The sequence below is a fragment of the Melitaea cinxia genome, chromosome 3, assembly GCF_905220565.1.
Source record: "Melitaea cinxia chromosome 3, ilMelCinx1.1, whole genome shotgun sequence".
Classification (NCBI taxonomy): domain Eukaryota; kingdom Metazoa; phylum Arthropoda; class Insecta; order Lepidoptera; family Nymphalidae; genus Melitaea; species Melitaea cinxia.
In genome coordinates, this window is record NC_059396.1 from 11,748,472 (window position 1) to 11,765,980 (window position 17,509).

The window sequence follows — 17,509 nt, forward strand, 5'->3', positions numbered from 1 at the left end:
ATAAGAAATAGTTCAATTTAATACTAAAATAAATAAATCTTTCATATTTATAAGCGGTATTGTAAAAAAAAAGGTTTTTAGATTTTTTAGATACGACGTATTACATCTAGCAACGGTTGACTAAAAGTAAATATACGTCAATACACGGTAATATCTATAGTAACAGAAGAAAAAATAAATGTTTATAGCTATAACGAAGGCAACCTTGAGAGAATTTTTGATAGTTGTTAGGGATATTGCGTACAAAGAAGGTAAAATTTTATGTAGAAACTACAATTAAACCGTCAAGGATGGTTACACTCATCGTCTATGCCACTAACACTCTAAGTTTTAATTATATTACTTAGTTCTTTTTTACTGAAACATACATTTTTTATGTTATTTACAAATTTTTAACCGACTTCCAAAAAAGGAGGAGGTTCTCAATTCGACTGTATTTTTTTTTTTAATGTATGTATGTTACATCAGAACTTTTGATCGTATGGACCGATTTCGACAATTTTTTTTAATCGAAAGGTGGTGTGTGTCAATTGGTCCCATTTAAATTTATTTGAGATCTAACACCTACTTTTCAAGTTATATCTAATAATGCGTTTTTACTTGACGCTTTTTTCGTCGACCTACGTTGTATTATTATACCACATAACTTTTTACTGGATCTACCAATTTTGATAATTCCTTTTTTGTTAGAAAGGGGATATTCCTAGTTTAGTACCATGATAAAGAAACCAGGATCTGATGATGGGATCCCAGAGAAATCGAGGGAAACTCTCGAAAATCCGCAATAACCTTTTACTGGGTATACTGATTTTGACAATTTTTAATTTAATCAAAAGCTGATGTTTATCATATGGTTAAATATAAATTTTATCGAGATCTGATAATAACTTTTTGAGTAATCTTTGATAATGCCTGATACTTGACCATTTTTTCGTCGATCTACGTTGTATTACTCGTCGATGTAATTGAAGTCGGTTTTGTTTTCGTTTGCGAGCAAACACAATTATTTAGAACAAATTCTGTTCGAGAGAAGTCTTGCCAAGTGTATGAATGTCACCCTATTACTGTATTTATCTATCTATTTATTTATACATTATTGAATACCACAATAAGATTAAATATAAACTCCTAAAAACTTAACAAAGTTTATTTTAAGAGTGTCGCACCTGAGTTATGTACTATTGTATGCCTATTGTTATGGATTGTACAAGACTTAATAAATTATTGTTAGAAAATAAAATGTAAAATTACACTAACCAATATTAGTGTAAACGAGGTGGTCAGGAGGGTAGTGATAGTGCGCATGTGGGGGGGAGTGCGCGCGCAGGTACGGCGGCGTCGCTCCGAAACGCGTATTAGATGCGCCTCCCGCCGGCGAGCCTTCCTCGCCGCCCAGAGCCGCGGTGCTGTAGCTGTCGTTGCTTAACTCTATAAATGTCGTATATAAAATAAGTTTCAAGACAATTATTGTTTTAGAAAATTATTTGTTAATTTACGTTACCAAGTCTTCCAAATACCGAGTTTCAATGCCAACGTTTTATATAGTCGTAGGACAAAAGCATAACAAACATCTGTCTAGCGATCCAAATCTACAAATTTTGCTTTTCACATTTATAGGTGTTATACAAATAATAATTTATGAAAGCGAAAAAAAAAATCAATTAACCTTTTTCTAAACAAAATAGAGTTGTTTTACTGCAACTTTGATACTTGGAAATTCATAAAGAGTTACAAAATTACAACACGGGTTATACATACAATAAAACGCTTAGTGTACAATCGGGGACCTTATGTACAATGCTATCAAAGGGATCTCTTCCAGACGAGAGAACCAGACAGTGAGAAGGAATTAAGTTTGTGAAATAAAAAATTTCAAATCCTACCGTGATGACTAAAAGCATCAAGGTCGATTTTCAGTTCGTCTTTGTCGAGAAGACGGTCGTGTCTTGGAGAACCCCCGCCCGCTCCTTTCATTGATCTAAAGTACTGTGACCAACGTGTCCGACCAGCGTCCTTCTTTAATCTCTTTTCTTTTGCTCTCCTATAACGAAACATAAAACAATTATTAATAAAAGAGAATTTTAAATAATAAGCCCACTGAAAAGTCATTAGTTATAACACTGGTTTCATTTCATACACGCACTACTTTAATCCGAGCTTTTGACACTTAATTAATCAGCATTTAATTATCTCTAACTATTCAACATTTAATATCCATGATATTTCTATAGGATCACGTTAGTAGGAAATACTTTCAAACCACGAAGAGTTATAGATATCAGCTCAGAAATACCGAAGATATCGGTTTACGTACTTATGTAAAAAACAGACGAAAAAAAATCATAACCTGCTATGTATTTAAAAACTTACTATACATGCAAATAAAATACAGTTGAAATATATGTTACTGTTCAGAACAGAGTAGAATTTTCGTTGTTCTTACATATTTAATTTAACTGTTCGGTAACAGCTTTTTATATCATAAACTTCAATAAATAAAACAAATTACCTACTCGTTGAAATTATTGATTTAAGAAAGTACCTAAATATCCCATATAAAGGCTCCCTATAGCGTATGTTTAGCGTGTATTATTAGCGAAGCGGTAGGGAGTCCGCGCGCGATTAATTAATGCGCCTCCGCCCTGTCCGCTGGGACCGCGTGCTGCGATATAGCCACGATGGATTATTGGAACAACGCCCGAATTGCTTCTGTTGTGTTATTGTTATGTAAACTTATTGATCTTTTTTATGATACTAATAAACATAATTGTGTTTGCTCGCAAACGAAAAAAAAAACCGACTTCAATTACATCAACTAGTAATACAACGTAGATCGACAAAAAAATAGTCAAGCAACTACGCGTTATCAAAGATTACTCAAAAAGTAGTTATCAGATCGCGATAAAATTTATATGTGACCACATGATAAACATCAGCTTTCGATTAAATTAAAAATTATCAAAATCGGTACACCCAGTAAAAAGTTATTGCGGATTTTCGAGAGTTTCCCTCGATTTGTCTAGGATCTCATCATCAGATCCTAGTTTCCTTATCATGGTACCAAACTAAGGATATCCCCTTTCCAACAAAAAAAGAATTATCAAAATCGGTACATCCAGTAGAAAGTTATGTGGTATAATACAACGTAGATCGACGAAAAAAGCGTCAAGTAAAAACGCATTATTAGATATAACTCGAAAAGTAGTTGTTAGATCTCAAATAAATTTAAATGGGACCAATTGGCACACAAAACCTTTCGATTAAAACAAAATTTGTCGAAATCGGTCTACCTGGTCAAAAGTTCTGATGTAACATACATAAAAAAAAAAAAAAAAAAATACAGTCGAATTGAGAACCTCCTCCTTTTTTGGAAGTCGGTTAAAAACATGACATTCATGACGTTATTTTATGATGTCATGAATGTCAATGAGTACGTTGTTAAAACATTAAAAATTTACTAATATACTCGTAATAGTCGAAAATCATAACAAAATGTATATATGCTCAATAATTGCAATTGATCATTTTATATTTTACATACTAATTATTATAGATGCGAAAGTAACTCTGTCTGTCAGTCTGTCTGTCGCGGTTTCACGCCAAAGCTACTGAACCGATTTACATGAAATTTGGTGCACAGATAAAAAAGGGGTGTAAGGTTGAACGGTGAGGATGGAAAGTTGTATGGAAGTATCGTCATTTTTAGAGCGAGAAGCTTGAAACTTATATTTTAGGCTGTTGATTCGATATAAATAATTATGACATTCAAAGTTTGTAAAAACGTTGTGTAAAATAACAATAGGGAATAGAGGATGAAAATGCGTATGAAAATATGTTAGGTTTATGTGAATGTTTTATAAATTTGCGACAAGAGACAAAATATTAGAGCTATTCTGATGTCCAAAATAAACCAAGAGATATATCCAAAAATGACTTTCCAAAGTCACTATTACACGCGGAGTAAGTCGCAGGCACAGCTAGTAGTTAACAATAAAAATTATCATCTATATTACCGATACCGATAACGAAGCGATAATAATAAATCAAACAACGTGATTGATAGAGATTAACAGAACTTTAAAAGTGATGGTCAATAAAGGGACAAATCGATCGTTTACATTGGGTCGTTAAAACACAAACATACAATACTTAAAAGAATAAAACATAATAAACAAATCAATAAAGGTAAGTGAATATATGTAAATCAACGTAAAGACGTGGCGATTAAACCCACATCATTATAACGTCCTACTACTGCTAAGGAAAGGCCGCGCCACGTTACTCCGCTGCAGGTTAGGATAATGTACTTTCCACGAGTAACAATCGATTGTCTATGATTATGATGATCAAATGTCGGTGTCAGATTGGTTGACGAATTCTCCAAGTCACGATGAGCAGATCCACACACACAGTGACAAGAACACACACCCAAACCATAAACAATATATTAAATATATTTACAAATACTAATATATTAATATCTACCGTGAGCGTGACGCAAAACCTCGACAACCGGAGTTAGGCAACTACCCACACAACTATAGGAGACCGGTAGCAACAAATTGTAGTATATTCTATATACATTGAATGAGATAGTAATATCATACTTCATAGAGCAAATATTTAGCGATTATGTAAAGGTTCCTTCTCATAATACATATAATATATATAGAAGGACAGATAGAAATTTATGACACGCAGTTCAACTGCAGGTTGGCGGATGCTAATAATATATTTTTAATAAGTACATATTTACATGCAGCTACACACTAATCAACAAGGTAACCAACAAATCGTTCTTCCTAGTTTATACGGAATAGGTATATCAAATTTAAACTAGAAGTCAGGCATTGTGATAACGGGCGCAGTTTTACGAGGCGAGGCAAAAGCGCAGGGCGTGACGACTGCCGTGACTGAGGTCGCTCGTGCGAAACCAAACATTCTATGATAACTAAACCTACAATACAAATTACTAATAAATTTAGTACATGTAAAATTCTAAGCCATGGCTATAATTAATTAGGAGAATAATAAAACCTTTGAATTAACATAGTATAAAAAAGGAGGGGAATACGTCTGTATTTTTATTTTTCATGTATGTTACCTCATAAGTTATTACTGGGTGTATCGATTTTGATGATATTTTTGAAGTAAAGCTCCTTTACGCACGATTGACTTAGGGTGTAAGCTGGTGAATGCGACGAAAAGTGTGATCGGGCGAGGCGAACGGAGCAAGACAGAGAGGTGCGAGCACACATTTTCTTTCTATCTATCTCTCATAGCCAGACACGTTTCGTATCTAAGACACAGGGCTGGCCTATTGTGCAGGCCTATTGCTAAAGAAGTTTTACTTCACTCGCGTGGTCTAAAGAACACTCGTTTTTTTTTTTATTCGAATGCTGGTGCTTACCGTTTAGTTCTATTTAAATTTTATCAAGATCTGAAGAGTACTTTTTGAGCTATCTCTAAAATTATACTGCGTATTTAATTGACGAGTTTTTCAACTACGTACGTTGTATTATACAGGGTTACTTGTAATACGTCACGATCCCTTTAAGGGGTTGTCAGGAGGGTATGGGCAATCACAGAAAAATATTAAAAAAAAATCCATGTTCAACTATTTTAGATTTTTTTAAATTTTATTATTAATGGTGAAAAATCCCCTAATCTGTCACTTTAAAGGGCATTAAAAGGAAATTAATTGATGAATATTCGTAAAATTGTCATAGAATGATAAACAATATTCTAAATAATAATAAATAACAACAAACATAACGATAACTTATTGAATTTTTAACCCTTGGCTCACCAAAGTTAAAAGGAGGAAAATAACGCTACATATACAAAAATAACATTTTTTACAATTTTTGTCTGTTTGTCTGTCTGTATGTTGGTTCCTGCTAATCTCTGAAACGGCTGGACCGATTTCGATACTGTCACTAGCAGATAGCTGATGTAAAAAGGAGTAACTTAGGCTACTTTTATTTTAGAATTTTATTTATTTTATAACTCTGCGAACTGAACAATATCTTTTAAGTTAAATTCAACGAGGACGAAGTCGCGGGCACAGATACTCATAAATAATAAGAATAAATAATATTGATTATTTTATTATTATAAGCTTACAAACATTTTGTAAACAATTGCGACATTAAACGCTATTAAAATGTTAATCAGTTTATTTAATACCAGCTTTATACCCGACTTTGTACGTGAGTACGCGTTTTCATTTTTATCTGCTCTGCCAATGGAGTCGTGCTGAATTTTAGAATTAAAGTATCTCTTGCTCGTAGTTTGAATTTAAGCAATAACAACCTTAGATAATACAAGTTTCTACATTTTAGTTTCATTTGCATAATGTGTGTCATTTCCATCTGTTTTTTTTTTTTAGTTTTTCAATATAAGTTATTTATCAAACTATGAATAATACGATTATTTGTAGATTAAAGTATATTGTAATCAATGATGCAATTGTCAAATTACATCTTTGTGCCGTTTGCAGTCGAAACACTAGGACCTTGGAGTAGCAGTGCTAACATTTTTTTTTAAAGATAACTAACTCCTCGTCTTATTGCCTCCACTAGTGATAAAAGGGGTTGATGTATTTTTTGCCTAGAGAATCGGTATAACGATTCAACGGGGCAATGCTGCCAACATTTATTACGTCATTCCACACAGATATGATTTATACCGTAACTATCTGTAAATATTTAGTTCTTAAGTTATCAATTGTAAATATGCAATATTGTTTTAAATATTAAGTTAAACCAAAAACATATATGCTTTAAATAAAATTATATAAAACACTATGAAACATAATTTTCTAAATTTCACTGTGATGTTATTGTATTTCTAGCATTCTCTAAAATTAAAATACTAAAATCGTAATGATATTAGGTAAGTCCGAAATAATATTTGAAAGTGGTGTACCTTTTACGTATTTACTATCTGTATAGAGTATACTACAATTATATAGTACGTACAAATGCAAAAAAACATATTTCATTCAGTAAAGGTCACTGCTTTGTAATACAAGGTCTCTATGAGCTAACTAAACATAATGTGGTATTAAGTTAAAATGATACACGCTGAATGTTTTTTGCTATACTTAGATGCAACTTTTTCTGTGAAAAAAAACATAGCTTATTGGTTTTTTCTAGATTATTAATTTTATTATAATTAAATAAATTGAGAAAACATTTTTAAGTTAGTTTAGTTGCGTCGCTTAGTAAATAAATAAAATAAATTAACACTTCATCGATCTATATTAAACATGAACATATAAGTATGAGAATAACAAATTCAGGCGAATACGACGAACAAATACATTGTCAATATCTAATATATAAAATTCTCGTGTCGCGGTGTTTGTAGTTAAACTCCTCCGAAACGGCTTGACCGATTCTCATGAAATTTTGTGTGCATATTGGGTAGGTCTGAGAATCAAACAACATCTATTTTTCATCCCCCTAAATGTTAAGGGTAGTTCACCCCTAAAATTTTTATTTTTTATTTTTAGATAAATTATTTATTCTTTATTTTATTCTTTCTTTCACCGTTGAAAAATACATACAACCCTATATTTTCACCCTTCTACCACCAACCCCTATTTTTAAATAGCATTTAGCGGCAAGACAACGTTTGCCGGGTCAGCTAGTATTAACATATAATTATATTCCAACAGTACCTAAATTTTGTTGTAATGATGACACTAATGTGAAAAAGAAATGGTTTTGGCGGAGCAGTTATCATCAAATCCTAGTACTTTAATGAATAATGAAAACAAATAAATTAGCATGCTGAACGGTACGATCGACATCCTGTCTTGGGAGTCCAAAAATACTCAGCGTCAACGTCAACGTCCTAAAACTTATATAAATATTTATTATGACTGAAAACGAGTCTACCACAGCTATCCAATGTCAGATATGCCTCGTCAAATCTATGTCAAAATGAAAATCGACCTTTGAATTCGTCATAATATTGTTATAAATATATTGTAACGCAATTGTTAATGTCTACCAGTGGTGTAGCGAGGGGGGGGGGGGGGGGGGGCAAGGACACCATGCCCCGGGCGCCATTCACAAAGAGGCGCCAAATGGTCCGCAAAACAAAGATTGCTGAACATATTATATGGTATTTGAACGGGGGGGGGGGAGGTATTGTGCTCTGGGCGCGAGTTAAGCTCGCTTCGTCATTGATGTCTACCCTACGAAAAACATCCGCGACTCGAGATAATCATATCCGCTATATAATCTATAACCCTGATTGTAGATAGTATATATTATATATACTTATGGAGGAAAACATCTATAAAGGTACTTTCAGTTATAAATTCTCGACAAAACGTTCTCATAATGTATCGTTTCACTGTCTGATATGTCTGTATATAAATGTGCTATACATACTTTTTATTTTTAAAGCGAGTTCAATAAACACGCAAATAAAACTTGAATTATCAAAAAATGTAATAACATGGGATTTCTAAAGTACATAAAAAAGTTCTTCTAATAAAAGATCTTTTCTCTAAGAAATAACTATACCTAAGCAATATGACTGCCTTTGCACTCTGTTAAGTTAAAATATTATTATTTACTAAATGTGCCATAAATTATTAAAGATATAAATAAAAACTGTCATAAAATTTGATATGGCCAATAATATATACAAATTCTATATACGTGTTATTAACACTAGTAATTTCTAAAAATATATATATTTATGTTTGCAAATTTAAACTCATATCAATGCAAAATTGATTATTAACAATAAATCTATTTATAATTGATATGGTTGCAAGAAGAATTAACGCTTGAACGGTTGATTTATTCTCCTGTTTTTAACGCATGTTAAAAATCCGTTAACCTAACTAGCCATTAAGATTAAAAGCCATACATTTTTACTACGGTAAGTAAGTGCAAATTGTCAAATGTTACCAAAAATTTTAACGTTTAAAAATAATGAATATTTAATTGCAAAAAAATTGTTAGTTATGCGCAAATAAACATATTACACAATTATAATAATAGACACATTTTCACGTTTTATGAGAACTCTGAATTATACTTAAGTGGTTTTATATGTATACAACAAATCCAAGTTTTGAAGCTCACGCCTAATTAAACTTCAATAAGATATTGATAATCATATATTTACACACAAGTAAAGGGCGCTATTGTGTATTGGTGGAAAAAGTTGCTAAAGGCGTTAGCCTACAGTCAGAAGCTCCGTTCCCGCTCGGAGAGGATGCTTATGTTTGCAATAATTATTGAGTTTCTGGCTCCCATCGTTCATGGCATCCCATCATAGAGTACGTAAGGCAATCAAGACTGGTGGTTATTATTATGTAATAAATTTTGTCACACATTTTTATTCATATAGGTATCTCGGCGCTAGTAAAGTTTTCTTTTTTTCGTCACACTTGGTATGAATACTACCAGACAATAGGCAATGAATCACCATATCAGTTTGAGCAAGCTTTTTATACATAGTAAAAAGACATTTACCTACTTTGCAGTAATACCCCGTTAATTAAATAATAAATTATACGAGTAGATCTTATTATAATATCTTACCTATTTTGGAACCAAACTTGAACAACGCGCATGTCTAGGCCGGTGTCTTGAGCCAATTGTTCTCTCACATGTCGAGCCGGTTTAGGACTACTGCTGTAAGCACTTTTGAGTGTTTCCAGCTGCTTAGCTGTGATAGTTGTACGTGGCCTCTTGCTCGCCGCGTCTCCGTCAAGAGAACCCTCGCCTGTTACAGAAGGATCTGTTTACTCGAGCTACAGTCTGCTTATGATAAAATAAAGTTTTTTTTTTAAACAAGCCTAAGATTAATAACGAATTACACATTTATCATATTTTAAAAAGAATAAAGTAATTACTAATTTTATTTTTAGAATGGAAATTCGTTGCCTATCTTATCTTATACTATTAAACGAGCAATTCTTGTATATATATATGTATATATATAATCTGAATCTCGGAAATGGCTCCAACGATTTTTATAAAATTTAGTATATAGGGGGTTTCGGGCGAGATAAATCTATCTAGCTAGGATTCATTTTCAGAAAATGTCGTTTTATCCCTGTTTTTAGGGAGTGAAAAAAATATCGTTAGAATACGAAGGTAAATTTCGCATTTGTCAATTCAGTTGCAATAGCTCGGTGGGAAATCGGTCGGCCGGGATCAACCGAGAAGCTCATGGTTCAAATCCCCATGTCTCTGATCAATTCTTTTTTCTTTTTCTTTTTCTAATTGCACTCGTTATTTTTTATTTAAATAGGCTGATTTTATTTTTTATTATTTTGTCGGTAAAATTGAAAAATATTATTCATATTTTATCATTATTATTTTTTAACAATTTTTTATTTTTGATTTTTTATATTTTTTATTATAGTCGGTAAAAAATATTATTCATATTTTATCAATAGTAAATTATGTCTACTAAGTTTTAATAGTTCAGGTGGGATATCGTTCGGTCTCAAGACGAGAATACCTGGCTTTATCATTGAGAGCCAAATGTCAACGCATTTAATTAGTAACTAAGTATATTTTAAGAAGAAATCCGAAAAAATATGAGCGGGCTTAAAAAAAAGAATACGGTAGTAGTTAAATTAGTAAAGAAACCGTCATTGTGCAAATATTTTTATCCTATTGACGATGTTTCGGTACAAAAATAAAAATCAAATCAATAACTCTTTATCTATACCTAATCAACTTAAATATAAGCTGAAAAATATGACTTTTCCTGACATCTATTGGGGAGTAGTAATACTATTATTACGACACAATTGTTAATGCAACTGTTTAACGCTACTGCAATAGATGGTGTTGTTAATCAACACTAAGCCAATGCGTGGTTTGATATGTGTCTTTTTAACTGACGTCTACTTAAAAATGCCTAATAGATCGTTGAAAAAATCGCTTATAAATAATCTAACTTCACGAAACCGCGAATCGTCTCAAGAACAACTTGAAGAAAATCGTCATCAGTCACAAACAGGTCAGGCCTCTCAAACTTCAAACAGTGAATACTCATTTCAAGAAAACCTTCATGAAAACAATCAGATTTCCGCTCGTCCCACACGTACTGCTAAAGTAAGATGCTTGCAAAACTTGACTAACATTATACAAGCAGAGAGATCTTATGATTTAGATGTTTCACGAGAGCGGGCGTCACAACGTGTGGCCGCTGAAAATGATGAACAACGGGAACAACGTCTACAAGATTTGCGGCAGCGTGCAGCACAACGTGTAGCTACTGAAAATGAAGAACAACGGGAACAACGTCTACAAGATTTGCGGCAGCGTGCAGCACAACGTGTAGCTACTGAAAATGAGGAACAACGGGAACAACGTCTACAAGATTTGCGGCAGCGTGCAGCACAACGTGTAGCTACTGAAAATGAGGAACAACGGGAACAACGTCTACAAGATTTGCGGCAGCGTGCAGCACAACGATTAGCTACTGAAAATGAGGAACAACGAGAGCGACGTCTTCAAGATTTGCGGCAGCGTGCTGCACAACGTGTAGCTACCGAAAATGACGAACAAAGAGAATACCGATTAGAAGAACAAAGACGTCGAGACGAAAGACGTCGTAGGGCTTTAGAACTTCATAATTATTTACCGACATATAAATGTGCCGTTAATGCAGCTGTGCAATATCACGCCTTAGGACTATTTGAAATTTTGTGTATCCATTGTGGTGCATTGCATTTCCCTGAGGAACGCGTCTCTAATAGTGTTAATAGAAATTCTTTTGGTGACTGTTGTTTGCACGGACGAATTTTAATAGAACAACCAAAATTTTTAAATGAATTAGTACGTCTCTTTTTGAATCGTCACCCACATTCGGAAGAATTTCATAAAAATATAAGAAAGATAAACGCATCTTTTGCTCTAGCATCCTTTAATGCAGAAGATGACAGAACAATAAATAGCCATGGTATTTATAGTTTTATCGTTTGCGGACAAGTATATCATAAAATGAATATGACAGCTCACCCAACGCAAAATGATGTTGGTGTCTTTGAACGGCCACTGTACGGGCAACTATACTTTTTAGAACCTGATGAAGCCGTTAATGAAAGAGTTAACCATCCACTTAATTCTGGAATTACTACCTCAATGATGATGTTATTGGAGTTCATATTTCGAGCGCAAAATCGTTATGTACAGGGATATATAATGATGCGGGAAGTAGAGGACGAAATAAATCGGTTAACTTCTGCCCAAGGGCTACCCCCACCATACGTAAAGCTTTTATTTAGACATCCAAATCAAGCTGATCACAGAAGGTTTAATATACCGGCGTGTAATGAGGTTTGTGCAGTTTTTACACTAAATGCTGATCAAAGCTTGCCAGAAAATGAAATGATTGTTCACCAGCGCAATAAACACATTGTCTCTTTAAAGAATGTTGATAAGCGTGTCGAACCATTTACTTACCCGTTATTTTACCCAGCCGGTACGGATGGTTTTAGCCCAGATTTGCAGCTACAAACGCCTTATACCAGTCGCAGTAATTTAACTCGCCTTGAACTGGCACAATACAGACTTTCGTTTCGACCAGAGTTTGTTAAATTTTTAACAGAATCTCCACCAACAGAAGGATACGATGTACGGGAACTTCCATTTAATGCACTGCATTTTGGGGGCCGATTATTTCAACAATATTTAGTGGATACTTACATTCGTGTAGAGCGTGACCGTATTCAATGGATAAAATATAACCAAAGTAAGATTTTAGCTGAACAATATAGGGTAGTAACAAGTTTTATTAATCAACTTGCCGAAGAAAAAAATGCCACAGTTGGTGAAAAGATTATTTTACCATCCTCTTTTCCTGGTTCGACGAGGTATTACATGGAAAATTTTGAAGATGCAATGGCTATTGTTCGACGGTTTGGATCACCTGATTTCTTTATCACCATGACATCGAATCCTAATTGGCCAGAAATAAAACAGGCATTGCAAATAAATTTAGAAGATGGAACTATTTTGCAACAGCTTCCACAGGATCGTCCTGATATCGTCGCTCGAGCCGCTAAGTTAAAATTTGACCAAATTATAGAAGATTTAGATAAAAAACAAATCTTTGGAAAGGTATCTGCTTTTGTATATACTATAGAATTTCAGAAACGCGGATTACCACACATGCATCTGCTTATAATTATGACATCTGATGATAAGATTCATCAACCAGAAGAACTCGATGACTTGATTTCATCCGAAATACCCGGAAATTATGACTTAGAATTAAGAGAATTGGTACTTAAATGGATGATTCATAACCCATGTGGCGATTTAAATCCCAATGCAACGTGTATGATTCATAAAAACGGAAGAACAAAATGTCGATTCGACTTTCCAAAATCGTACCAGGAAGTTACATCTTTAGTAGATGATGGTAAACCAAATTACCGGCGACGTTACAATCCGCACTTGGACCCTCATAGTACCCAATTTTCCCACGAACATGCCGTTTATCGCAAAGACATAAACGGTCGTCGTATAACACGAGATAATCGTCATGTAGCCCCCTACAATGCATATTTGTTAAAAAAATTTAATTGTCATATAAATGTTGAGTACGTAGGGAGTATTTTGGCTGTAAAATATCTATATAAATACATTTATAAAGGATACGACTGTGCATCAATCAAAGTTGTAGATGAACAGAGGAGGCTGATTTATAATGAAGCAAATACATACATTGAAGGCCGTTGTGTCACACCACCAGAAGCATGCTGGCGATTATTTGCTTTTGAAATTCAAAAAAAAGTCACAGTGTCCAACGAATGGATATCCACTTACCAGGACAATATCGGATTACAAACTTGGATCAAATCCATGAAGATTTAGCTGACATTGGCCAAAGAGGGTCTACTCTGGAAGCTTATTTTAAGCACAATGCAAATATTAAAAGACATAATCAGACAAGCACTAATATCTTACATCAATATCGTTTTTATTGGCAGATGCCTGAAAACTTTAAGTGGATCGGAAGGTCTAGCCAATGGGAGCAAAGAGTTCGCCGTTCGCGAGTCATTGGTAGGATTCACAATGTGAATTTCGTTGCCCAACCGGAACTTTACCACTTGCGATTATTACTATTTCATGTAAAAGATGCAACAAGTTTTGAAGATCTTCGAACCGTAACAGACATCCAATATCAGACGTATAAACAAGCCTGCTTAGCACGAGGCTTGACTTACGACGATCAACAATGGATAGAAGGATTACAAGAATCTGCATTATCTAAAGTGCCTGTAGCGATGAGAAGCCTTTTTGTACAAATTTTAATTTACGGATCTCCTGAAAATCCAAAGCGTCTGTGGGAAATATTTAAAGAAAATTTGTCAGAAGATTTTATGCATGCAGCCCGGCAAAACGGACAGTTAATAGAAAATGGAATTAATCACTGTTATAGAATTATTGCTAAAAAATTAAACACCGAATCAACAGAAGGCCGAAATTTCCAATACTGGGTACAAACTTTTGGCTTTGAGGATATTCATAGTTACAATCTTGAAGATAATCAAGAGAATTTCAACACGAATGAATCAGCTTCAATAGGTGAGCAAATGTACCAGTTACTAAAAGGAAAACAGATAGAAGTCATTAATTCCATTCTTCAAGCTGTAAACAATACAGCTTCTGAAACGAAGTGTTTCTTCATTGATGGTCCGGGGGGTACTGGGAAGACATTTGTATATAAAACTTTATATTATATGCTGACTGGAAAACGATACAGAGTAAAATGTATGGCTTTTACCGGTATTGCTTCCATATTATTGCCTAATGGACGTACTTTTCATAAGACTTTTGGACTAAAAGTACCACTTACACCAAATTCAGTCTCAAGTATTAAACCCAACTCTTCTAAAGCGAGACAATTAGCAGAAATAGATATTTTTCTTATGGATGAAGCTCCTATGCTTCCAAAATATGGTTTGCAGAACATCGATCAAATTTTGCGATCCATTGGAAATTCGGATCTACCTTTCGGTGGAAAAGTAATAGTACTAGGAGGAGATTTTCGTCAATGTCTGCCTGTACAGCCGCATGCGAATAAAACCGAGTTATTAGATCTTTCTATTAAGCGATGCTCTTTATGGTCCGTTTTTAAGACGTTTAAACTAGAGGAAAATATGCGCGTTGATATAGAGCAACGACAATTTGCTGATTATTTACTAAAATTAGGTAACGGCGAACTGACCCTAAATACAATGGAAGAAATTGAATTGCCACAGAATATAATTTCAAGCAACAACCTTATTGATGAAGTATTTGGTAGCTGCTTAGTCAATGGAAATTATGAGGGGATGAAACACAGAGCAATACTCGCGCCTCTTAACAAAGATGTTGAAAAAATTAATGATGATATAGTTGCCAAACTTCCCGGAGAGTACAAAATCTACTATAGCCATGACTCAGTGAAAGATCAACTAGAAGGAGCAGTCGAATTTACAACAGAATTTCTCAATAGTGTAAACATTTCAGACTTGCCACCACACGAACTAAAATTGAAAAAAAATGCGTTAATAATGTTGTTGCGTAATTTAGACGTATCAGAAGGTCTATGCAATGGTGTAAGACTCATTGTAACAAGTCTGTGCAATCATATAATAAAAGCAAAAATTGTTACTGGTGAACAATCCGGCAAAGAAGTACATATACCAAGAATAACCCTTGATTCATCAAAAGGACAACTTGGATGCACCATGCAGCGTCACCAATTTCCCGTTAGATCTGCATTTGCCATGACTGTCCATAAATCCCAAGGGCAAACATTCGAATCTGTTGGGGTTGACTTAAGGTCAAGCCCGGTCTTCATGCATGGCATGTTGTATGTAGCATTTTCTAGAGTTAAGGGACCAAGTACATTAAAAGTTCGTCTTTCAAATGATGATTCTCGACACACCCGCAATATAGTTTGGAAGGAAATATTAAGTTAAGGCGACGAGGAAGTATTAAGTTTCTAATAAATGTTAAACTAATTGCTCTTGCGAATTTTTTATTTTATTTTTTTATTTTTATGCGGTAAGATCGAAAAACATTATTCATGTTTCATCAACATGTAATTCGTATTTAAATAGGTATAATTTCCAAAAAACTATTTACCAAAAAAAATACCGAGCATAGCTCGGTCACCCAGGTACTATTTTATTAAGAGTGGCAAAAAGGAACCCAAGTTATACTCCTAATATTTTAAATGAAATTACTACTTAGTAGTTACTTACATAAAAAAAAAATATCTTACATATATTTTGAATTTAAGTTAAATTGAATTATTAGTTTATTTTTTTACGATTTCGTGATATTTACCTTTAGCTCTCGCGGCTTCATAGTCAGGTTTACAGACGAGCTTCCCGTCTTCCATTAGATAGAATTCATCTCCGGTATTAAGAGTACGGGCACACGCAGCGCATGCGAAGCACCTGAGGTGGTACACGTGTGCCTGGGCGCGCCTCACCACCTGCGTCGGTGGGATCCCCTGACCGCACCCAGCGCACTTCGTACCGAACCGCCTGGGACAACAACCGCAACAAACAACATTATCAAAGTGATATACAATATTAATTCTTTGTTTGTCTTTGTCATGAAATGTGTATTTATGTTACTTCATTATGAAATTTAATATTTCAAAATCAATCAACTGACAAAATATGATCAATTTTAATAATACATTCCTTTCGTATAAAAATAACAGTGATACTGATAACGTACGTTGTATTACTGTCGATGTAACTAAACTCGATTTATTTTTTGTTTGCGAGCACAAAATTATTACTGATAAATACAAGAGTAACTAGGGTCTAAAAAATCAAATAAGCTTTCTTAACCGACTTCAAAAAACGAGGAGGTTACTCAATTCGACCGTATATATATTTTATGTATGTTCGGGGATAACTTCGTCGTTTATGAACCGATTTTGATAATTCTGTTTTTGTTGGAAATGAGATATACAAAGTGTGGTACCATGATAAGTAAACCAGGATCTGATGATGAAATCCCAGAGAAATCGAAGGAAACCCTCGAAAATCGTAGTGACGACTAGTGCGTTTGTTAAGTTTCTTCGTCTACTTACGTTGTAATTGAAGTCGCTTTTTTTTTCGTTTGCGAGCAAACACAATTATTTATGTCATGTCTATAATTTAATAATCCTTCATTGAGTGATATGAAAAATAGCAAAACTACGCTTTATTGCGCAATACAACAAAAATGATGAAAAATGGTAAACGCATACTGTACTATTGTAGTACCCGTACTATTACTGGTTTGTACATCTACACATATAAATAAAATTGAATTGTCTATCTATGATTTCAAAATAATTGTGTTTTTTCAAGTGCATATAGTTATGATACTAAGATACAAACACACGATTTTAAGCATTTTGTCTGTCTCTGTCTTTTTGTTTATCCGGACATTAGCTTAGTCGGAAGGGCTATATCGATTATATACAGAGATTAGATATCGAGAGACTTTCACTG

General features: G+C 33.9%; 1 protein-coding gene across 1 annotated transcript in view; it reads right to left on the reverse strand.

Annotated features, from left to right (window-relative positions):
• The window catches only part of LOC123669475 (LIM/homeobox protein Lhx3), a 66,070-nt gene that overhangs the window by 163 nt on the left and 48,398 nt on the right, over positions 1-17,509 (reverse strand). Inside the window, 4 exon segments of the mRNA XM_045603081.1 lie at positions 1,258-1,428; positions 1,884-2,041; positions 9,576-9,759; positions 16,341-16,543. Of these exon segments, the coding sequence (XP_045459037.1) occupies positions 1,258-1,428; positions 1,884-2,041; positions 9,576-9,759; positions 16,341-16,543 (716 nt within the window).